The sequence below is a fragment of the Rhamphochromis sp. 'chilingali' genome (assembly GCF_963969265.1).
Source record: "Rhamphochromis sp. 'chilingali' genome assembly, chromosome: 10".
In the NCBI taxonomy this organism is placed as follows: Eukaryota; Metazoa; Chordata; class Actinopteri; order Cichliformes; family Cichlidae; genus Rhamphochromis; species Rhamphochromis sp. 'chilingali'.
The window spans coordinates 18903943-18929781 of NC_137937.1; the positions used below are offsets into that span (position 1 = coordinate 18903943).

At 39.3% G+C, this 25839-nt stretch overlaps 1 protein-coding gene across 2 annotated transcripts in view; it reads right to left on the reverse strand.

The window, feature by feature from the left end:
* The window catches only part of LOC308403562 (DNA repair protein XRCC4-like), a gene marked incomplete at its 5' end in the record, with an annotated part of 26506 nt that continues 667 nt past the window's right edge, over positions 1-25839 (reverse strand). Inside the window, 7 exons of one of the 2 annotated variants that reach the window (XM_080893103.1) lie at positions 1-1832; positions 3256-3386; positions 5516-5613; positions 7579-7743; positions 8213-8379; positions 19731-19918; positions 20709-20867. In XM_080893103.1, the coding sequence (XP_080749229.1) occupies positions 3259-3386; positions 5516-5613; positions 7579-7743; positions 8213-8379; positions 19731-19918; positions 20709-20867 (905 nt within the window). In that variant the 3' untranslated portion in view covers positions 1-1832; positions 3256-3258. Of the gene's footprint in view, positions 1833-2831; positions 3387-5515; positions 5614-7578; positions 7744-8212; positions 8380-19730; positions 19919-20708; positions 20868-25839 lie in introns of those variants that run through there. The other variant, XM_080893104.1, reaches the window with a different exon arrangement.

Genomic DNA, 25839 nt, shown 5'->3' on the forward strand with positions numbered 1-25839 from the left:
CATACATTTTCTTCAGAGGTATTTTACATACATTTTTAACATTTGAAAAATAAATCTCCTTTATGTGTTTAAATTACAGTAAATATTTAAAATCAAATAAAAAAAACCACATATTTAGACATTAAATGTGCACATTTACAGCAGGTTTTACCAAATTAAAAACGAATTATCAGCTTTTATTCCAAAAACAGAACGAGATCTTGCTTTGGAGCATTTTGAATCAAACAACTACCGGTACGCATTGTAATAAAGGAAATCCCTTAAATATTCAGCACTGTCTCCTTTTCAGCGTAAGCTCATTGTCCATCGCACGTTGTCATGCATTCATCTGTAAATTAACCTTTGATACTCTTCTTTGTTTTGCTTTCAGAATACTTTATTGATGAGATGTAAACAGACAGTGTGACATTCCAGTGGGGATTACTAAAACCACCAAGAACATATAGCGGGATAATCCCGGTGGCCACCTGTGGTTTTCAACAGACATAAAGGTATCATCAAAAGCAGCAGCAAGAAGGTCCAGGATTCAGATGTAAAGGGTCAAATAATCCAAAGCTTCATTACTGTCTCATTGAAAACACACGGCGATGAACTAAGAACCTAAAGCTGATAGCAGATGTTAAGGACAATGCGGGCAAGTGAAGAAGCTTAAAGACAACATAACCTCATTAACCTGAAAATCAACCCTCAGGTAGTTTGGGCCACATAATATCTACACCATAGGTGTCAAACTCTGGCCCGCGGGCCAAATTTGGCCCGCAGCCTAATTACATTTGGCCCGCGAAGCCATACCAAATTATTATTAGAGCTGGCCTACTGGTATTATACAGCTAATATATATATTGTTTAGTATTAAGCTTTGCTCGTTCCATATTCAGTTTTTCAGCAAAACTTGTTTGAGTCCATAAGAAGAGATTCATTCTTAAATCTGGAGGAAGATTTTTTTTCAATAAATATTAATGTTAGCCCGCGACCTTGTTCCAGTTTTGAATTTTGGCCCACTGTGTATTTGAGTTTGACACCCCTGATCTACACAATAAAAGGCTGCGTGAAAAAGAGGGAAAAAAAGATTAAGGGCCAAATTATCTTTTGCAAAATGCTAGTTTTGAAAGTTAAAATGAAAGAGACGGTTTCGAGTTTGTTTTCATAATAGAAAGAGGGAGGAAAACATCAGCAGGACATTAAGCATTAAGAAAGCAGTTATAGTTCCCTGGTTGTGACACCCTTTTTTTCTGGGTGTAGCATGTTGACCCCCTTTTTCTTCACTCTCACACTGAGCTGAGATCTGACTACAGCTGGAGTCAAATTCAAGCTAAGGGAAAAGTGAGACTCTTCGTAAATTGCTTCCGTAGTCGTGCTCCAGATTCTCTACCGAGTTCTTCAGCTTATTAGCAGAAACACTTTTAGTTCCTGACATAGTCCCAGACAGTGTTAAGTGGCTGTTATCGCATGGCCACTGACACATCTGGGAAAAATCTTTACAGCAACACAGAATGGAGAGAATTTGGGAAATGATTGTATCAGTAACTGCTTTTCACCCCTTTACTGTAAAGCAACTAGTCTCTTAGGAGATGTGGTAGGTAATTGTCACAGTTAAAGCAATCCAGATGCTGTGATGTGCTCTGGCTTTCTGAATTCACTTTCACAATCTAGGAGAGACCCTTGCATCATAATCTGGAGACACTTCCAGGACACTGCTGCCCGGCTGTCGCTGTTTTGGTCGTGTGTGGCTGGAACTAGCCTGCCACATAGCAAGATAGCAAGCAGAGAAAACCTGCTCATTAAAATGTTCGTGAATAGTCCCGGGCGCCATCTATTTCTTGAAAAGGAGGCTGAGAACAAGAGATGGAGAAAAAGAAGCAAATATTGTTTGAACCAGTAAAACATGCATCACATTTATATTTTATAGCTTTCCGTGTAATATTTAGCTGTACTAGAGAAATACAGTTCGATATAGTGTGATGACGCAGAATGAAATACATTAACTTTATATTCAACCCAACAAGTGAGAGGAGGAGGAGTGAAGCATGAAGCTCAAATGCTAGCCAACACACAAATATAAGCAGTTGTCAGATACTATTAATGTTTGTAGAGTTAAAGAAGTGCTGCTACCACAGAGGCATCATATATTAAATTAACTATATTTTATGATTTATAAAAACACAGAGAAGTTGATGTTATTATGACAACGCAATCCAAAACACCAACAGTAATCAGGTGACATTTTATTTCACTTATCTGCACCTCTTCTCACTGTGGACAAAGTCTGGAGAAGGTTGCTTTTCTCACTGCTGTTTTACATTAGTAGCATACAGGATGTAATATAAATCTGAGCCTCTTTATAGGCAGCAGTCCAACAACCTCAGCTCTTTCTACTGCAGCACATCAGCCAGAGAAACCACAAAAGATATGCTAGATTTCACTTTTTCAAATGTTTAGAGACAATGTTAAAAACCATTAAAAATCATTTTCCACAACTGATGAGTGCAAATAAAATGATGCCTCTTAATTAATCCTATTTATTAGGTGGAGACAGCAGCTACTCTATAGCATGTGTGGCCCAGGGCCACTTCTAAGACCGCTGCTGTCAGTGGCTGGACTCCTTTATACCTCTGTGGATTAATATAACCAGCAATATAAGAATACATATTTCATCTAAAAAATGTTCAGGCCTCAGTAGACAGACAGTTAGATGCTGGGAATTACACATAAGTGTTTTTTTTTTTTTTAAAACAGATGATGACGACAAGACGATGATTTAATCCTCCTTAATTGGGTGAAATGGAAATAACGGGGAATAAAAAAAAATCAGTAGATCGTGGTGGTTCTGTAAAACCACCACGACCCACTGTAGTGGTTTTACAGAACCTACAAATGGGGGGAAAAAACTGCTGAATAAAACTTGAGGCTAAGAGGTTTCAAAGTGCAATAAAACTTTAATCCTGAAATGATTTCCATGCATCGATGTTAAACTTTGATTTGGGGTCACATGAAACAACTTATTTATTAACCGACACAGGACCGGAGACATTGTGTGTCATGTTGGCACCATCTTTACATGGTACTACTTGAAAATCTGCAACATATAACTGCACATTTTCTTAAAATTTAAGATCCAAATTCTTACAATTACACTTTTTTTTCCCTTTTACTACAACTATATGTAAAGAGCGGTTCCACACAAAATTAACTTTAAGCAACTATGATATAAAATATGCTGCTCCATTAACTGCATTATTTCTCTGACAAACCTACAATTTAAAGTTGTTCAGAAGATCGTGGGCTCGAGGTGTGAAGCAACCTACGCTTCCATTTTGGTTGCTCATCTTCATCATCATCAGAAAAAGTCCGGTCAACGGGGATCCCTTCCCAGACCAGATTACGTCCTGCAAAGAGCACAAACTGTTGATACTTCACGTACAGAGAAACATACAGGCTATTAGAGTCTAATTTCATTTCTTTTTAGAATTACATGGGTGGCTACATTGCAAAAGCCTAAATTCTTCAGCTTTATGGCTTACACTCATACTCTGTCAGTGTCACTTTTGGTGCATTTTTGGCAGTTCCAGGGCAAATTACCCCAGATTACCACTGTTAACCCCAGAGGACTCCACACCTTCAGAGGTGTGATCTTTATCGGTAATTAAGATCTGGCATTCCTAACAATCTTGGTCACGCTACAATAGTTTATATACAGAAGGAAAAACACACCTGTTTGCCCTTCAACACTGCTGCTAGCCCATTCAAACGCAAAGATCGACAGATTGAGGCACCACGTAAGAACAAAGACATACTTGGGCTGAACTGATTAAGAGCTAAAACTCAGTACTGTAATGGTAATGTTACTGCAGATTCAGTATTTACAGTTACCTTAATGAAGGAGGTGTGGAGGCTGGTATTAGAGACCCATTATTCCTTTCCCTCACAGGAGTCACATGTGTGCCCCTCAGGTGACATGCTTTTCTTTAACGTCCCTTTATTCTCCCACTGTCTCTATCGCTCTTATCTTCAAGTTATCTCATTGTGAGCGATTCTTCCTATGGTGTCAGATGCTAAAACTCGAGGTCAAAGAGAGCCTCCAGCTCTGCTCAACATGGAAACACAGCCTGAGGCACAGAGGTCAACAGGGGAAATGTTTGATCTGATGCCACGTGTGTGTGGACTCACCTGGAGTAATATCAGTGAGGTGTTTCATTATGTGTATGTTTCATGTTCATGGATCGGCGTAAAGGTGTCTATGAATTAATCGGTTGTTGTGGTTACGAATCTAATGCTAGCAGAGAGTGACACGAGCATACGGCTTTTTTCCACCACTGTGCTTTCGGCCAAGAAAAAAAACGCCCAAAGACTTTGGAAACACACCCATAATGTTAAAATGCTGAGAATAGAGACAGATTCATATGTAGGTAAAAGCCTGGAGATGTCACTGACAAGCTGAAAATACAAGAAAGCATTATAAGACTCTTTTGGGCCGCAAACAACCGACTGTGTGAGCCAAGCCCCACACGGGCTAATCTACCTCCTCCATCCATCTTCACTGAAGCCAAGACGGGACACAGAGCACAGAGCAGAGGGTGCATGTGCATGTGTTTGCGATTGAGAGCACAGAAAATAAGAGCCAAGCAACACAATCTGCTGAACGACATCAATGTGTTTTTCAACTGTATTCTCTCGGGGTGGTTTGAGTTTGGCTGCAACCACAAACAAAACCATTGATACAGTGATCTAGGTTTTCTCAGTAGATTGCAGCACTACAGTACAGGGGGGTATGACTCAGATGTGACGTTACTCCAGCACTGCGAGACGCAGGAAGGTGAAGACCACCTAATGGCCAGCAGTGCTGAAGCAATCTCAACAGACTTGTGTGGGTTTATGACTCAAGTGTTTCCCAGAACCCTTCGACCAGAGGGTATGCGCTCTGCTTATGTGTGCTTTTAAGTTTATGTTCAACCCCTCACCCCCTTGCTTACGTACTCACTTACATTCAACTGTCAACTTTATTGGACAGTAAAATCGGCGAGAGGAAAGCGAAAACTCAAGGGCTTCACTTTGGTCCGCATCATTAGAAAATAAGAGCGTGACCTATTACGTCAGAATACTGGGAAAGGGTGTAAATTTGCCATGTTCAATACTTGCACAACCTGCTCCAAGACATGCTGCATGTGTTTTTGAGCAGCTACTGGAACACAAGGTTGTTTTGAGAAAAGCTGAAACAGCTTGTTTATACTTGTTGGAATACTGAAAAACCATTGCATTGGGCAAGATGGATTTGGGCTATGGATCATTCCCCCATGTTGTTACATACCCCATTAACCTCCCTGTGAGTAGGAAAGGTTGGTGGTTGTCTGGTGACTGTATTACATTTTTATGCATTCTGTGTCAGTAGTTGTGGCGAATAACTGGTCACTCAGAGGTTGAGCGTACAGCAGTCTCATCCTCGGGGAAACCACTTTTGATTGGGACTGTTGTTCCCTCTGACACAAGCAAACACACCCATAAACACAGACACACACACCTGTAATGAGGATAGTTGGCTCCAGAGAGGGTTGGATGCTCTGACTGGTCTCCTCTCCTCTGTCTGGACTGCCTTCACCTTGAGTTGTGAGATTGTCACTGAAAGAATTTACAGAAGACGAAGTGTTTCCTGTAACGCCCACAAACTGAATCCTGAGTCAGACAAGTGGATATGCTTTAGAAACTACAGCAGAGTATCTCATTTTACTCTGCTTTTGAGTACTCGTCTTTCACTGTTAAATATTACTGACCACAAAGGACAGTGTGAGCAGAAACTATGAGTAAAATCTTCCATGCTCTGCACCCTGTAGTGGCCTGTAATGATGAAAGCTATTTAACAAGCCTGACTAAAAACAAGTCAGCCAAAGCCAGAGGTGTGGCAAGCACACATGTGGCTCTGACAGCATTTTGTTGAGTTTCTTAGAAAACAAAACTTGCAATGTGGATGTAAAACAAAAGACAGGAACGTTTTGATTGATTCTATGTTTGGCCAAAATCTAAATACATAATTCCACGTATTTACAACCAGTGTTGGTCAAGTTACTTGAAAAAAGTAATCAGTAACTAATTACTGATTACTCCCCCCAAAAAGTAATCCCGTTACTTTACTGATTACTTATTTTCAAAAGTAATTAATTACTTAGTTACTTAGTTACTTAGTTACTTTTTAAAAACACGATTTACAACCTGAAGAGGTGATAAAGTGATAGATCTTTCAGCCCAATTCTACTTTTTCTACATAATCCATCATACAAAATGTAATCAAATGGAAAAGTCTCTTTTTTTTAACTTGTTTTATCAGTTTTAATCTTTTAACTTTATGCATCAAGCAAAACATTTAATTATATGCAACATTCTCTGACTTGAATAAATTAGTTTAACATTTAAACCTATTTTCTACACATTCCAGCACATAAAATAAAATATTTTTTGTGTTTTCACTCACTCTTTCAAACAGATGCAAGTAAAACACAGCAGAAAATAAATAAAATCAAAGACTCAGCGGTCCTTTTGCTCTATTTTCACCTGTAAAGCAGGAGCAGGGTATGCGGAGGGTTACCCTGGTGTAGGTGTGCTGCGGTCAGTTGAAGAATCCGCGCGAGTGTCTCTGTGAGTTTCCCATCACGTCGTAGCTACTCGGTGCTTGCTCGGAAGTTTAGGGGTTTTTTTCGCTGTAAAAAGTAGTTTTCTTCCCACGCACGATGGACGCTAATGTTTTTGTCACTTTTTATGGAATCAAACTCAAAGTAAGGTCAGTACTTCCACACTTTAAACGCTGCACGCTCATACTCTCTCCCGCACTCGATATATTATCCATTGTTGATCTGCACACAGCTGCTGTCACCAACGTTGCACTTGCTTACGTCACTGTCATGAGACATTCTCGCAAAAAAAAATCACGGTTTTAGTAACGCAGTAACGCAGCGTTCCTACGGGAAAGTAACGGTAATCTAATTACCGATTTTGCAATAGTAATCCCTTACTTTACTCGTTACTTGAAAAAAGTAATCAGATTACAGTAACGCGTTACAAGTAACGCGTTACTGCCCATCTCTGTTTACAACACAGCGCACAGGGAGAGTACCCCTTTCAGGTGAAGGCTGCTCCACTGAAAATCAAAGGGTGAAATCATTTTAAACTGACTGAAAACTTTACTGGACATTACCAGACTAGGACCTACTTGTTACTGGTTAACGTGTAACTACAGAAATTGACTGAATGTACAAAAACCTGTCAATCAATAGAAAATTAACATTTTGTTTTAGAATGAATGATTATTATTTTAAACAATCACCTGATGATACTGGTTTCTGAAATTTAAAAAAGGATGTCTGTTTTTGTCCATCTTAGATTAAAAGTTAAATGAACTGTGGCTTATTCAAAACCAATCGTCAAAATTCTACGAATAGCTTTTTAGTTGCCTCTATTCAAATGTGCATTTTAGGACATTAGTTGATACACAGGTAAAACCCTTCTATGGACATAACATACAACATTCAGTTGTTTCTGTCCTTAAATTGGACTTTTAAGGCAGATAACACTATAACAGCACTCGAAGCAGACCTTTGTACACCCTCCTCGTCGCTCGGATGGTCGTCCGAGTTTCGAAGCCTTTTGACAGCCTCCTGCAGACCTCTGATCTTGGCCTTCTTCTCGTTCAGCACCATGACAAAACGTGAGTACATTTCCCTCTCTAACGCTTCCTTTTTCTGAACCTGATGCTTGAGCCTGGTGAGAAAAACACATTCATATGACAACAATATTCTGCGTGGAGGTTTCATGCTCTTGTCGGCTATCTGATAGTAATTTGCAAAGGTGAATGACGCTAATCCCAAAAGTCCTGTGTGAACCTCATGCTGTACTCTGGAGAGAAATCAACAAGCGAATAAACAACAGCACATTTTATTTTAATTTTACATGCCAGGCATTAATAAAATTGAAGACATGTGAATCACTTGAAGTAATTTCCGAGAAATTACAAACCCAGCTCGCAATAATGGGTGGATCCCACAATATTCTCAGATGGGCGACCAGTGATGATGTCATACTGGGTGATTTTTGTGGATATAAACAAGCTGGCAACTTAAAGAGAAAAAGGAGTGTGCATGCAGACGAAGCAATCAACAATAAATACCAGCCCAGAACATCTTAAGAAAATTATGAGATTCTGTTGAATTATTTCTCTCATTATCCTTACTGTCCGAGTATTCGCTGGTGATCCTGCTTCAATTTACAGTTTTGCTCCAACAATCGCGAGTTTTCTGTCTCCAGATCTGTGCTGCGCTTTAGGGACTGTCCAATCATCTCACAGGTCAGCTCCAGAGGGTCTGGAGATGGCTGGAGCTCCACAGAGCCCAAGTGCACCTGAAACAAGGAGGAAAAGAAGCTCAGCGACAGAAAGTGAAATGAGACAGCAAGACAAAGTTTGGTTTGCAAGGCATTGGAGAAGATAGATTCAGTCTTTCTTCCTCTGCACTGAGAAGTAACTTCCACTTGCCTCCCTTTGAGGGCAACCAACAAACAGGACAGGTTTACAACTACCTCTGAAGTACCTGGGGATCCTCTGCTAGAAGTTAGGAGTGACCTGAGAAAGTCGCATCTGGCATCAAAATCATGACTACGAAAATGATCCATCACTAGCTTCCAGAATCAGTTCACTGTGAAAAATGAGTAAGCTTCACACTTCTATCATTACAATGAGTCTACAGTACAACGTACCACAAATATTACATAAGATTTTCTCTGAAGCAGGAGAGTTTTTTTCAGGTGATGAGGAGTGTCCTTCTGTCTGGGAGAAACAGAAGATGAATTCACTGGTCACCTGCAAAGTATGCGAGGGGAGAGCAAAGTTTCCTCTCTGTTGGTTTTTGTCGGTGAGTCTTTGGAATCGCAGGCAGGCTTCATATGTAATAAAACATTCCTCATTTGGATTGCATCTTGGCTCTTAGTCACAGGCCAGGGCTGAGGCAAAAAGCAGTGAGCAAAGAAATCGAGAAATTCTAACTTTTAGGTGATGTGTCGTTTTTTTAAAGAGGAAAATGTTATCCTAATTAACAATAGAAACCATGTTTAATACGGTTCATATCATATAGCTGTATTATCTTTGCTTGTTACCTTGGAGATGTTTCCATTTACACACCAACACATAAGTACTCCTCATAAAGAACTGAAAAACCAGAAGGTAATGAGGTGTTAAATCTTCACTTAGCTGCGTGAGGTCGCAGACCCACTGCAATAAAGCCACCATCTTCAAAAGCTCTCATAAAATACTTGTCATTTTTGTCCTGGGCTGATTCTGTCCTGGCAGGCTACACACCTGTTTTCTCCTTTTCTGTTGAACCTGAACATGTGTTACTGAGCAGACAGTGGCTTCATATTGCCCCCAGTTTTATATCCTAAGCACTACTGTGCCCTGGTGCCTTTCGTTCAGTTTCAAAACTTTCCGTGTTCTCTTTTCTCTTCTTCCATGGAAGTATTTCACACTCCCATCAGCACCAGCTGTACTCTGTGTTCAGTAGTGGTTGAATGTGGTCTCTTAGGGCCTTGAACACTAACTGTTAATGGCTGTTACAAAACTCTGACAATAACAAAGACATTTTATAGGAACAGGGCAAACTAGGCGTGTTCTACAAAGCATGTTCGGCTAGCTTGAGAAAACCTAAGATCCCAGTCAGAAGAAAGTGCCATCAAGATGGTAGTTATCAGCTTTCTTTGCTAACCTGGAGTTTCTTTGTTAGGCTCCATGTGCACTCACATTAATTATAACGCATTGTTTGACTGGTGCTGCAAATAAGGCGAGCAACCAGGCCTAATGCGGCAGAAAAACATTGATTTATAATAATAATAATAAACGCTTAATAGCACGCAGTGTGATGAGCTTTGACTCTGTCCCATTGTTACATGTTCCAAGAACACGTAGGAATTGCTTTAGTTTGTTGCCAAACCAAAGTGAAATGAATTCTGTTGCTTGATTTAATTCTGGGTGGTAAATTGCTTACAAATGAAACTGATCAGTTTTCCGATCCGTGACCTAGTAGCTGTAATTCCAGCAGTGTAAAAAAAAAACTGCAGCTGTTTATGACTAACCACTAAAACTCTTACATTTTCTGCTTGACCATCTGAACATGAATGCATGCAAACAAGAGTGTACTCAACTTTCCTCGCTGACCCATCTCACTTTGTAGTCAAACCCTCTGGACTACTTTTTAAAGCAGGAAGTACAACATCAAAGCAGAGGCCCTTTCATAAAATGACCAAAACACAGACGTTATACATTAAACATGACAGGAACATCAGTGAGTACACCCCAGTGAAATATCACTTAAATATAAATCGGCTCCAGCGTGTATCGCCTATCAATAACAACAGTAGAATATTTCCTTATTCAAAGACAAACAGAACATCATTTAATGTTATGCAAAATTATGCTTCATATAGTCTAACATAACACTGACATAAAATGGCCCCAAAACACTACATTTTTCTCAGTTTTGGGCCTTGGACTTGGAAGGGTGTTTGTCTCTGTACATCCATATCAAGGCTCCATCAGTGTGCAAAACTTCACAAATATGGAAAAGACTACAGGGAGATTGATGACTACCAAAAAATCCGTGGCAGCAGTAATCAAGCCATGTAAGCCAGCTGAGTGTAGGCATGGAGTTCCATTTACCCCGCCTGCGTCTTATTTGGTAATTTGTTCGGATTGTTATAAGCTTTGCCAGTTTACACTTGGCACACTGCTCTCCTCTGGTGTCTGCATGGTCTGGTAGATGCTGATTTCCAGACCATGTTAACGCACAGCTGTTTTCTGCCTGCGATGGCCTGACGACAGTTCTCCAGGGTGGACCCTCCCTCTTGTGCTGCGATGGCTGGCATAAACTCAAGCACTGTCAAACCATCTGGTTCTGTGACTGCACTATTAAATTAAAGCATTATTAAATGATTAGATTTCAAAATCTTGTTCAACTTTACACTTGTATTCTGTATTACTGGTGACTGTCACACACAAGGAGCTCTTTTAATATCATTTGGCAATACATTTATTATACAGTGATAATTATTTAACTTGCACAAGTTTTGGGAGTGAAACTGTAATGCTTAAGTTCAGCTTCGTCAGCGTCCATGTCGACAGTGCTCAGGCTGATCACAACAAATGGAATCAGGACTCAGAGAAGACCACCCGGATACTATTCCCAAGAACTCATAAAAAAGTGGAGCAACACCGGTGATCCAGTGCAGCCTCTTCTAGCAGGGGGAACTTGTGTGAGCATTAGAATTTATCAACAAGTTGACATAGCTGTGATTCAGTTATTGTGCAAGTTAAAGTCCACTGTTAAGATCAAACAGTGAGATGTGTGTAGATAGAGTAAGAATGGGAATTTTTCTGCAAAATGTGAATGTTAACAGAGGGAAGTGATAAAGAGCCACTGTGACGATGTACCAACTTGTATAGTATGACAAGGTACATGCAGACGTGGTCAAAATTTTACACTAATGGGCATCATGGGAATAAATGTCATGGTAATTTGGGGCTTTTCATGATTTATTGGTTCCTTTTTCAGGGTAGAATGAATGTACAGGATACATTTTCAATGCTTTTGGTAGCCATCAACAAGTTTCTGGCATAATTCTGGCTGGATGTTTGATCACTATTCTTGGCAGAATTAGTAAACTTCAGTTAAATGGGTTTGTTTCCTGGCATTGGCCCAGTCTTTAAGCCTAGTACACACATTTTCAATAAACATACAGTCGGGGCTTTGGTAGGCGATTCCAGAAGCTTACAAGAGTTGATCTTTAACAACTGCACATTCCAAGATCATCAGTTCAAACAATTGTACGTGCATATTATTGATTGTGATGTGGAAAAAGAAGAGTTTGAAAACATCATTCAAAGCCCAGATAACTGACAGCAAGTAAAGACAGAAGGGAAGTTTGAGAAAAGATCAAACTCCTCCTTGACTTGCACTCTAGAGGAAAGGCTCCCGCAATACATCAGCTCCATGATAACAGATAATATAAAGGCTCTGTTGAGTAATCTAATATTTTTATGTTGTGTTATGTTATGCTGAAGAATGTTGTCCCCTAGATTTTCTCTCAATCTATAATAATGCTGAACTTTATCTTCGATGTTTTAGACACGGACTCACAAATCTTCCTAACCAACATGTCAACATTGTATTACCCTAATAAGACACTAGACAGAGACATCTAAAGTGCTGGAAGAACAACCTTTATTTACAGGATTAACTTTAGAAATGGAACTCAGCTGCTGTTTATTTATTCTCCTCCTTTTTTTAAATACCAAAGGTAGTGTTTTTTCACTGTCTTTAGTCAAAGGTTATCTGAGAAGACCCACTGCAGTAAACACATCACCAAATATTTAACATTACTCTATGGAAGTCATAAGAAGTATTGTACACTAAACAGAGGTATAAATATGAAAATGCAGTGAAGCAAGATACAAATATCTACATATCAGTGACAGACAGAAAGAAATATTTCTGTAAGTGATCAACGTTAAAACACAGCAATGGACAAGAAGTGCTTTTTTTTCTTATTTTCTTGAGCTTGGGCTCCTCTCCTGGGAAACAGAGATAAAGTTAAAGGTCAGTCTGCACACTGCTGCCAGCCACTGCAAAGATGTGGGAGGTCAGACTGTTTGTCTGTGATGCACAACCCACTACCACATTTTTGTTGCCGAACTGAAACAACACTAAAATAAGCAAACTGCTCACAGCAGTAGTTTCAGCCTCTAACAATATTCAATATATGTCTTATAACACTTAACTTTCTGGACAGAGAGACACGGATAAATTCACTCAAATTAAATGAGATGCTTCATACAGCTAGTTTTTTCTGACATTGCAAGCGATGAATAATCTATATACTGTGGATGTACAATCTTCTTCTATGTATGCAAATTTGTCCAACATTTCAATGTGGTCCAGTGTGTGTGGTCTAGGTGTTTGTTTATGTTAGTCTGTGTGAGTGTGTGTATGTCTCCAGCTTGCAAACCAGACCATAAGGTCAAATGTTGACATAGGTGTGGAGGACAAAGCCAGAAGAACACAGTCCCACTGGAAATGATACCATAACACACTGTGGCCACAGAGGACTGAAAGCTTTCCATGTCACTCCATCTGGCACACCGCTGGAGATCTAAAAGGTAATATGGCCCTAAGGATAAAAAAATACCTTGGTTTAACAACTGGTGACCAATGATACGAAGAAATGCAATGCAAGGCAAATGCGCTCATGTTTATCTAAATCCTAATAAAAACACCGTGAACATGTCCCTGATAAAAGTTTTTTTTTAATTCTTTATCTGGAAATAACTATTGTGTCTTAGGGACCAGGGAAGTGAGTGGGTGATCACTGAGCACACGATACAAAGAGACAGTGTACAAGAGTGGGCACGGACACTGACGTCTGGGCATCGAAGCAGAGATCCGTTTGTCCCATCGGTTCCCTTATCCGCTCTGCAGAGGCGTAAGGCCAGATAGAGTCCAGGAAGTGGAGGGCGAAAGCAATGAGTCCATCCCGATAAGACACACTTTCACATACGCGGCAAGGACGATGTGGCGCGGAACTAACTGGAGTGCAGATACCGTAGGAAAATACTTAATGGTCACTTTGGGTTGCAGCAGAACAGGAACAGTCGTTCTAAGCACTGATTGTCATTCAAATTGTAGAGGGTACAACTACAAACCTGACTACGATTGCAGAAAGCTGCAGGTGGCACCGGCAGGAGAAACGTGTTGGTGGATCAGACTCTTCTGTGTGGTCGGTGTTCAAATCTGGCTTCCAGCTGTGCCACAATTTCCCAGACTTCAATGGGACTGCAAAAGCTAAAGATGCAACCAATTTGTCCTCATTTTTGCTATTTGGTGTTTGAGTCAGTGCACTTTTTGTTTGTTTTTTTGTGTGTTTGTTTTTAAACTCAAACCACAATAAAAGCATTTGGCCAACTTCGTGGCAATGAAAAATTTGCAATTACAAAAATGAATTTAGGGAATTCTCTGCTCTAGCCAAACAATTCTATTGTTAACGTTGTATACAATAATGCAGCGCTATGACAAACCCATTATGTACACACACATACAAAAAACTATCAGTTATCCAGGGGCTTCCTGTGATTTTCTAAAACCTGTCACTTTCACTTTAGGTCGTATTTCAGCGCCAGCCTCGAAGCACCGGGATTTGGACCGTAATTTTTGACAGCTGACAGAAGATGATTGAAGCCACAAGTGAACGAATGGGACACAGATGTGTCCATGTTTTCTGTTTGTCAAATAAAAGTTATCGAGTATTTCACTGGGGACTCAAGCAGTGCAGCTTGACACCAACCACAAATTTCACTGGAGGAGCCTAAGTTCTGTTATTCTTTAGTATAAATTTATCCATTATGTACTTGAACATGACAGATTAAAATTGTCAGCAAATCATGTACATGATCATTTTTTAAGAGATGGGTACTTGGAATGAAAATCTGAATTCCAAATTAGAAAGACGAGCCTGTAAATGACCAAAAGTGAAAGCTTCATAGATAAAAAAGATAACAATCCGGTTGTTCAGTCTGACGTCACTAGCCGTGTCTGGGTCTAAACTCCGCTGCAGGTCCATATATCAAACGATCACTATGGCATTACTGAGAGTTGAAAAACTGTCTAAAGTCTTTCATCTTTAATAAAATGATCAGCGTTCTGCTCTACCAGGTGTAACAATTGAGTTTAGCATCCAGGCATCCATGAAAACGGAATTTATGACATTTAACGGAGTTAGAAGTTAGCAGGGAGTTAGCTCGCTAGCTTCTATCTAAATACAATATAGCATGTCCTGACTGCGGGGTTTTGGAAACAAATTAAAACGTACAGCTCTGCTATCACTTCCAGCATAAATGAAGACAGAAAACTAAACAGCAGTGACGTTTGTAGGGTTACTGAAGTTGGGCTAGCTGGTATATAATGATGTGCTACGGGACCGCTAGCGACACAGCTATGTTAGCATAATATAAACAAGCTAACTTTTTTCCCACTCGATAAAAGTTACCGTGAGTGTTCTCGGTGGTCAGGAACAAATGTAATCGCATGGCAGGATGCTGTAAAAGGACCAAACTTCAGTCAGGAGAACAACTGATCCATCCACAATACGAGGTTAGTCATTCATATACTGCTGCATGGGCTGGGCTGTAGTTACATCCCAAGGTTTTAAAAACTGAGCTTAAATAAATGATTAGCGGTAATAAAAGCCGACGGAGGTCAACAGTGATCACTGACTGTTTTAGGAGCTTTTTGAGATCAAATAGAAGAAAATATATAACATTAAACATGTTAACAACACAAAAGCCATATTAAACGCAGACTACTTTAGACCCGGAAGTAGGATTCGTCGCGTCATCACTGAACAACCGGATAAGTTAACCATAGTAATTCTTCCATAGTTAATCAGCCATTCATTAGCAATTTTTACACAGCTGTTTGTGTGCTTGACTTAAGTTGTCCTTGGCTTTATGTTCAAAGATTTTTAGCATTTTTTTTATTATTATGTATCTTTTGTCATTGAGAAGCTTACAGCTATATCTGAAGAAGAAGCAGCAGGCCTAAAAAACTATCTAGACTAGATTAGAAGTATTGGAAATTTATGTCCTTAAGAATCATTTTAAAAAATATCCAGTGGAGATCTGACACAGGGCCTGAAAGATGCATTTACCAATTGCCAAAACACCAATATATAAAGAGGAGATCATGAGAGAGGTACAACAGTGAGTGCCCACAGCGATCTGTAAAACATGTTGGAGGCTCTGTCGTGGTTTGGGGCAACATTTCAGCCAGTGCAGTGGTGTCGAGGAACACTGAAAAATACTGTGAGATTTTGATTCACTGCGCAATAACATTTGTAAACCACCTGATTAGCAACAGCTTCATTTTTCCAGCATGAGAATGATCCCAAACACACTGCCACAGTGGAGGACCATCAGTAATTGATTGGCCTCCCCAGAGCCTGGACCTCAAGATTATTGAATCAGTGTGACATCATTTCGGCAGAGAACAGAGAAAAAGGCAGCCAACATCCAAAGAAGAGCTTTGCATTTCCTTCAAGAAGCCTCTCTACTTCAAGATTAGGTTTCAAATTTTCCTTTTTGATAAAGCATGTGGTTAGGGCTGGATCAAGTGACCCTGAATTCTCCCTTAGTCGTGGTGCAGCTTGCTGGGGACTTCCCATGATAGACTGAGCGCTTCTTCTTCACACACCTCTTTTCGTTCACTACGTGTTTATGCACCATTTTGCATTTAACCATTAGTTATTATTAATCTCTGGCTCTCTTCCACAGTGTATATTCTATCCTGTCTCTTGAAATGGAATTGAATTAAAAACTACTACACTACCACTACTACTAGTACATGTAACACACACTCCTATTTGTAAACGTTCACTGCATGTACAAGCTTAGCGTGAGAAAATGTCTTTGCGTGGAGAACTTTTAAATGAAGTTGTTAAAAAAGGTAGTTTCTTATGATATAAAATAGAGGCTATGAAGAGATCAATCTAATAAAAATGGAAACAACTTACTGTAGCACAGAAATGCAGCTGACTCAGGCAGGTATAAAATACACTAAAATTGTAAAAACAAAAATCACACTCTTAGATGACAGTAAATTAACAAGTGACCTATCCAAAATCTTAGGTTTGTGGATTTAACACATTTGCAGAAGACTTAAGTTAGAGTTCAGTGCTGGATTTTTGACAGATGTGTACTTAAACAGACATTAAGGAGGAGATTATGTCTAATTTATGTGTGTAAAACACCTGCTTAGCTGTAGTTTAACATGAAACAGCCGACTGTATTCATCATTACATCGTCTGAGGTCATAATCATAAAATATTAACGTCATGTCAAATCTACCACCTGTTGAGTCTCCACCTTCTTTTCTTCTCTTTCTAAAGGAAACTTGCACCCTCAAATTAGCCGCGAGAAATATGTTAAACTTTTTAACCTCTGACATATAAATAATGGGGGCAGTACGAAGGCAAATTAGGAAAAAATACTATGAATAGAAGGCGTAAGAATAAAATGTGAATTTGCACGTTATATAAAATTTGGTCATGATGGGTTTTCTTCTGCACATCGTGAAGATAACTGCAACCATGGAGAATTGATTTTTTTTTTTTTAAGTATACAGAGGACTGCGCAATTTTAGGCAACTGCCAATCATTTTCTGTGGTCCTGCAAGAATCCTGCATGAATTAATTCCAGTAGCCATTTTCACACCTGGAATCCAGCACTGAATTTTTCTCTACAGACGCAGGTACATGTAGGAACGCAAATGTCTGATGTAGATCATACACAGCAGCTCCCTCACCTCCATCTCTAAACAACGTCCCGAACTGATTTACCCAAAAGATCACGTTTGAAAACAGCTGGTGACTTAATGAAGTGTAATGAGGCATTTTTAATGGAGAGCATAAGGTGTTACAATAATCGAGGCATCTTAAAGTATGTGTAAATTACTGTTAACATCAGTAATGTACTGTAGGATGTTCTCAGTCATCCAGGTCATGGTAAAGAAAAGCGACTTGACTTCTTTAAGTTTCTTGAAGAGGTGAAAGGTTATTGTAGGACCTAGTATCCTTACTACATCCACAATAATAATAAGCAAGACATTGTTAATTATGTTTTGGTTTTTGATTTTAAAACTGAGCTACATGTGTATTTCTGTGTCTGAATGAGCAACCACTTGCTCAACAGCTTTGTCAAGTGTGGTACGCAAAGGCTGATGGCCTCAGAGCCTTTTTTTTTAACCAACAGTATGTCTGTACATGTTTGGACATGGACACATGCATGCAAATGGCCCTGTTGCCCACAATAATAGAGATAAAGAAAGCCAAGAGGATCTGAAGAGAGAAAAGGGGTCTAATCAACTGTCTTTTAAAATGGCTGGATGAGGATGGCCCTCTCCATAAATCTGGGTTTTATGGTTACTACAGTGTTCCTAACCTCCTGGGGTTCTTCATCTGCCAGCACAGCATTACAAGATCCCAAAGTAACCTCCTCAGAGGCAGAATCTCACAGTTTGAAAAAAATAACATCAAAATCAACCGCCATGGCCTGCGCTTCATCGAGCGTGTCATTCCTGCCTGCCTGAGCAAAGCATACAACATGTGTTTCTAAACTTTTTCAGTATTTGTCAGTGACTGTTGCATAAATTTAACATTGCAACAGTGTGAGCCATAATTATCTTTCCTTGTAACAAACCTTTAGTGAGAAGCCTTTTTCTCGTTTTCCAGCTACAGCCATTACACCACTAACTAATAACACTACCTTTGGATGACTGGTAACAAACTGCACTGAGTACTTCCTGTCTGTAGCCTGAAGGCCACCAAGCCTTTCTGATTCTCCTTTAATGTGGGGAAACTATAAACCTTATCTTTTCAACGGTCCCTTGTAAAAACCAAAAAGAAAGAAAAAAAGGAAAATCAAGAAAACTTCCTTTCGATTTTGTTGTGTGTTGTTAGATGTCCTCAGGGAACAGTGACAAGAGGGGAGTCCATGGTGCTGTGGAAGATGGAGTACTGATAATACATCGTGTTTTACTCCATAAGATTGGGGTCTATCGTTGAGCCCCATCACTGAGGCCTGTGCTTCAAAGCTACAGGCAAGGAAAATTACAACTGCTGCACTTTTTACACTTGTGCCACATCCATTCAATGCATGAAACAGCAGCATTTTCTCTTCATTTGTTAAGGACATTTACGCTGAAAACAACCCTGCATTAAAATATTTATCCCCGTGTCAGGAGGACTACATAAAAGACTGACATCTCATCAACCGTCATTCAAAACAAACTCTCTTTTTACTTGCTTTCACAGAACGAAGGGTAGTTTAGTGCAGCACTTGCTCAAGTTAAGCAATTAGTTCCTGCCTCACTATGAAAGATATATTGATTCCAAGATTTCCAGACCATAGTCAATGTAAAAGATGGATATAGCTTTTGTGTCTTTAAAAAGTGAAGCCAACATCGAAAGGTCTTAAACAAACCAGCATGCATGTGATCGGCCACCAGGGGGTGTTTCCTGTGGTTGCAAAAAGTTTTTCAATTCCACAGAAGCTTATATTTAAGGATGAGGGTATGCTCTTTGGTTCTTAGCCAACAAATATCCTGTTCATTCCTCCCATGTCTGTCTTTTCTATTTGCCAAAAATCCGGCTGCTTCATCATTAGTCTCTTAATAGGTGGAGACACAACCTTGAAAAAGCTTTCTGTGAGTTTTAGCATTCATCTTTTAAAACCTATCATTTATGTAAGGCAAGACCCAAGGGCTAATGTAAAGACAGGCTAGGAACCTTCTCTTATGTAACATCCAAAGCATCAGCTGTCTTTTCAAAAACCTATTGTCCATATTGCTTGACATTGCTTGAGTGTTTACTGTAACCATCTGCAAACTAGTCAACTTGCAGTTTACATTATTGTCTTCAATACTGCCAGAAACAGGTTTTGTAAAGGTCACTGCAACCTTGACCACTAAATTCTTATTAGTTTATCGGTGACTCAAGATTCATTTTAATACATACTTTTTACAAAAACCTTATCCTGATTTATCTCTAACCTGGTTACGTACTCATTTTCTATGCTTAGCACTTTGCACCATAAAATGCTAAACATAATGAATGATTATTGTAGCAAACACTGTACAAATCCACACAAAACCTTTGCTTACCGAAATATCATTACAAGTCTTCTCATACAAGAGATAACGGCGATCAGGAGAGAGGCCAAAGGTATACATCTCCTTGTCTTCGCTTCTTCCTCCTCCACTTTTTGTTAGGGCTTGAAGAAGATCCTCAACATATCTCTCTCTTGGGACTCCTATGTCATTGGCTTCCCTTGTCATATCATCCTCTGAAACTGACAAAAAAAAAAAGCATTGCTCAAACATCTTATTGTCTTTTAAAAGGCATTTTTCTCATATTTAAAAATTTTTTTCAAAGCTGTACACCTGACAGAAACTGGATAGAGGGGAAGGAGCAGATTACAGAACAAGAAGTGTAAACATTTATTATGTAGTAACCCATGAATGCACGTGAAAGCGGATTTGAAAGGAAGCATGCAGAGAAACCAAGGGGACTGTCATCAGCTGCTGCACAGCTGCTAACGTTGGCTTGAAAGTCCCAATTAGCACATGAAACAGAGAAATACTGACGAGCTACAAGCCTGCACGTAGCTGTCACAAACTCATCTCCACCTGTCATCTCTCCAGATGGACAGCAATGGAAAACTAGAGAGCAGTTATGTTCCAGATGTCCTTCCAGAGTATGGGCATTCATGTACAGACACACACAGGCACACACAGACACTCACTAGTGGCTTACTATATACAAAGACAAGCCTTGTAGATTTTAATCTGCTTTATACACCTGTAAGCTGCAGCGTAGGAGTGAAGAAGGATGATGAAACGAGGTCACGTCTGTCCCTCTTGTTAAAAGACCAACAGTTATAACACTATGATAATATGATAAGGGGGTCGGCCAGGTGCCTAGACAGCTTGGATTAATGGTTGCCTGATGAATAGCAGCCCTGCTAACCACTCAGACTAGGTAATTAGAAAAAAATGAAAGTCTTTCTATTACACTTAAGCCTAAATTTAAGGTAATTTTCATCTATTCTAAACTATTCTTCTTACATCTCAAATATTTACCTTCTCCAATCCATGCTGAGCTGCCATTTGTAAGAGCTAATGTGAAACCAGCACCCAGGTCTATGGCCCAGTCCACTCGCAGGAAGTACGGAGTATCTGGATCATCACTTAGTCTAATTTGACAAACTGTACCGCTCATGTTTCTCACATATCCGAGACCTGCAGAACACCAAAAACAGAAATTCAGACACTCTAAACAAGAAGAAATTAAAATGCAATTTTCCGGCAACAATTCCTATGAGTGTTTATAACATTTTGTAGGTTTGTTAGTTTTGAGTCCTAAGACCTCCTTCGAAGACAGTGCTCTAATCAATCTGTTTTCGTGGTGTAAGATTGTGTTAATCTTCCCTTTGCATCAATGTGGTTCATTGTTTCACTGCTTGGATTTGGTAATAAAAAAACATTCCTGTGTATGCCTTCAGTGGGGGTCTCTCTGAGTCAGTGGGACCACACGGAGATTAACATGTTTTGGCAGGTTTTTGTGTCTGCCTTGAAACCACCAGGAAAGTAATTACATGCTGTTAAAGATAAATAGAGGAATATTACTGAAACAAACCAGTTGTTTCACTGGTTTTATACAATTAGTACATTATCAAATTTATACAGTAGCGTGCAAATGCATCCAGCCAGCCCTCATTTTTTTACATTTTGCTTCCAAGGACCCAGACTCACATTTTCAAAGTGATCTTGAGCAGTAGTTCTCCAGGCTTTCAGAAGATCTTTCAAAGTTATTTTTTATTTTTGTTTGACATTGGCTGCTTTTTCACTCATTTTCAGTCCAGTCTTTATATGCCAACTCTACACATAATATGCAAGTTAGGAAAGAAGTGATTTTAAATTGCATGTTTGGGCATTTTGGTACTCGTAATCTGTTGCAAAACTCATAATACATCCGCACTTATTTAGATGAATTTACAGAAAATGTCAAAGACGACAGGCATAAAATAATATTTTTTATACCAGAAAAAAAAGTGATTCCCAAAGAGCTATACAGGAAAAAAACTGTATCTGAAAGTCATGTCCATAAAAAATAGGGGGAAAAAATCAGCAAAGAGATGCATCTGACCCTTCACTTGATTCATCTACTATTGAAACGGCCCCAAGTCTCAAGGACAGCTTTCAAGAAGTTATACTTAAGGAAGGGAAACAGTGAGAAAATGCTGAGATATGCCAAATTACACAAGAACTGGACTGAAAATCAGTGGCAAAAGGTCTTTTAAACAATGATGCAAATTTTGGTTCAAATCATCATCAGTTTGTACGAAGGAGATCAGGAAAGAGGTACAGCAGTGAGTGTCAGTATCCATCAGTAAAACACAGTCTAGACTCTTTCACGGTTTGGGTCGTTTCAGCCAGTAGTGTTGGAGATCTTGACAAAATGAATGTAATTATGGATGCAGATAAGTTGGTCGTTGGTCGTACCAGAGTTACTTTTAAGCTTGTTATAGTTGTTTTTGCTTTTTACGCTGTAATTCATACATGTTTGCTAATGTTTCAATAAATCACTACATCCATTTCCCACTTTTTAAGCACAATATGAAATAAGGGATGCTTTTACACAGTTCTGTATTTCTTAATGGGAGCTTAAACTATCCTACTAATGCCAGAAACAGCCTGTTATTAGTTGTGAAAAAGTTGGTCTAACGATTACAATAACTTTAACGTAATTAACTCAAAAAAGGGGGTGGGGGTGTCTTTGATTGCTAGTAAACTTTTACTTGATTATGCATATCTAGGTCAGAACATATGATTACTGCTTCCACATCGAGTGAGAGGTGAGCTGGACAGTTTCCCTGCTTAAATACAGGGCAAAGTGAGTGGAGACGGAGGAAAAAGCAAGACAGCTTAATTGGCAGTTAGCCAAGCTGAACATGTCTGAAAAAATGAAAATGAGTGCCTTTGGACATTGTGCTTTTAGTTATGATGTGACATGTATCCCCCACCACATATGCTGACAGAGCAGGTGGTCAAGGTTATTCAAAATGAGACATGCTCTGCGCAGGGGGTACGCACACACCCTATTCACACACACAAACACATGCATGCACAAAGAACTGTGCAAAAAGATTAAAGTTGACCCTTTGTGCCTTACGAAGGGGTGTGGTTAGGCAAAGGGGCCAACCAAGACTAGGGAGCTGAAGGCATCAACTTTAACCTCATAAAGTGAGCCCGGCTACTCATTAGTTACTGTAACATCTGTTGTTCAGGGACGGTGACCCTGTGGTAATGACAGAAGGACTTCAATTAAATAAACAGCACTGCCTGTGAGGAATGGAGAGATACTCAGAATCATCAAAGCCAATACTGATTTCTCACTGTTAGCATCTGTTCAGTAACACAGCCAGCAGAGGCAATCATCTGAATTGCTTAAATCATCAACTAAAACTACCCTAGAGATTCGACACATAGCTTTTACGTTCTTTTTCTACTCCTTCTGTAATTTTTTGCTCAACCTTTTCATTGTCACTTCTTCTGGATTGCCTCATTCGCAAACAGCAAGACTTAATTCTGTTTAGAGGAAGTACCAGGCCAATGAGTCACAAAGAGGGCCTGTAATTATGCATCTTGTGCCTTAAACAAGGAGTTCATAAGGAGTAAAGAAAAAGCCAAGATAGCTGACTCTCTCCCTTGTGAGCCTTGACAATTAGACCCATCCTCTCACTGTACTTTCACTGGACTTCTCCTCCTGTTTTCTCCAACACAATAGGCTCAAGACGAAAAGGACAACTCTTTGGCAAATCCACTGCTTTTATGACCAGTTATGGATTAAAGCAATGCTGCCCTAAACAACAGTAAGTGGGGCTGGGGCCTTTTGTTCGTTATTCTTTCCAGGTATTGGCTTCAGCCACTGGGCACAGTTACAGAAAATATAATATTTACTATAGTAAATCACGGCCTTAAAGCTAAAACATCTGTCTGAACTGGGCTACACCCTGATCATGTCAGAGGCAGACTTTGTGAAATGTCCCCATAAGCTAGCTGATAGATGCCTCTGCATTAGAACCAGGGTTTTAAAAAGTACTGTAATTTACCAAGATGCTTCGAACATATATTATTGCTGTCTGAAGGGGAAAATGTGATGCAGTGGTAATGGGAAACAACAAAAAAGTAGGACATGTTGCACAACATGACACGCCTTCACTTACATGCAGAAATGTATTCTGAACTTTATTATAGATTATAGATGGAAAACTTTCTTTTCACCACTGGGTAGGAAAACAAGCTGAGATTGGTCACAAAATAATGAGTACCTACAGTACTCCTATTGCCTGATAGGAGGGAAACCTGCAGTCGTAGTCTGACTTGGACAGACTGCAATCACTCTCAGAGAGATTGTTGAAGGTTTGCAAATTATTGCTGTCTAATTTATAAATGCAGACAGACTGCCATAAGTTTGAATGAGTTTTTGTCAGAAAGCACAACTCAAGGGGACTCAACTCAACTGGCTGCCAGCTGGTTGTATTCTGGTTATATTCCTGTAACACAGGAAGGTTACTGAGTGCAAATGTAATAGCTAAATGCAAATTTCTGTCTATATCGACAGCAACAGATTTGTGATTTTTGACAACTTATCGCAGCTAGTTGCTGTATTATCAGAAACACATTGCATGCAATTGCCAACTTGACTCCATTCGACCGCAGACTGATAGCAGACTGCCTCTGTCTTATGGCAGTGACAGTGTCTCATTTTGCAGCTGAAAAATAACTGAACTAATAACTTTATCTTATGAGATAAAACAGATGAGTACATAATTAGCAGTTTTAAAAAGGGGATTGCAATATATGTTATTATAATACTGCATATTGCAAAATGTTAAAAATCGCAATAGTATATCGTGAGTGAAGTATTGGGAAAATATCGTATGGCAGTGTGTCCGGTAAGTACCACTTATATTCAGTACTGTACAATAGTTTTCCTATACCAATAGCCCAAACTCTACTGATCTCTAATTCATTTTGCACTGTGAAAATAACCCTAAACCCCAAAGAATCATAAAGAACAACTATTTCTTCACTAACAAGAATTTAAAAAAAGTCCTGCAACAAAAAGTATGGTCCCAATGGAGCCCTGATCTCTACATCAATCAGCCACTTCAAGATAAAATGAAGAGACAGAAGAAACTAAAAAATCACAGATCCACTAAAGAATAGTAACTAGGGCCATAATGTATGTTAATGCATTTACTTCTCTTTCAAGTGAACATACTCACTTGAAAGAACCTGGACTAAGAACTGTGCTCCTACTGCTGGTTTTGATGACACTAAAACCATGGGAAGAATAATGAAGGCATGACAGATTCTTCATAACAGAAACCACTACTGCAAGCAGACATTATATGTTCAAAGCAAGCCAGCCTCCATTATCACAGAAAACGAGTGCAGTGGAGTTTTTCAAATTTTCTTTTGTTCATTTTCTGCTAACTTAATAATATGGTTACAGAAAAAATAAGTACTATTACAGTAAACCACTTGTTTTATAACAGAAACCTCAACACAAGTGGTTTGCAAAAGAAAGGTACTTTGTATTCTGGTGAAATTAGCCGGATCAGGTCGGAGCAGACATCAAGCACGCTGATGTCAGCTTGCTGTAACACTTCCAGTATCCCGTTTCAAAATAACCAAAAGTCAAAAACATCTTTAAAAAAATAAAGCTTGAGGACTGTTTCACTCTTGCAAATGTAAATATGGCCTGATTTTAGATCTCACAAACAGAAGGCCACACCAAGTCTTGATTTAACTTCAGTAATCAAATGTGCATGTATTGTACTGTAGCCAAAATGGATCACTGTAAACTATATAAAAGAAAATAAATTTGACCACATTAAGAGGAATGTAAGCCTACATGTAAGCCCGGCCCATCTCTTTGTCTTAGGAACACATCTGAAGGCAGACATTGTCTTAGACAGCTAAATAATTAGCAGTCTAAGACAATGAGCAAACAAATTTATTCTTCTAATTTCTAGGAGTGCTGAGGAGGGAAATGTCTGGGGGGAAATTTATGAAACACTGTTTGAATGCAATTAAGATGCTGCCATGGCTGGTTAGAGAGGGAGGGAACATCATTGTGAAAACTTTGAGAGAAAAGTGGACCACAAAAATTTCTCTCTTACATCACCAAGAGAGAAATATG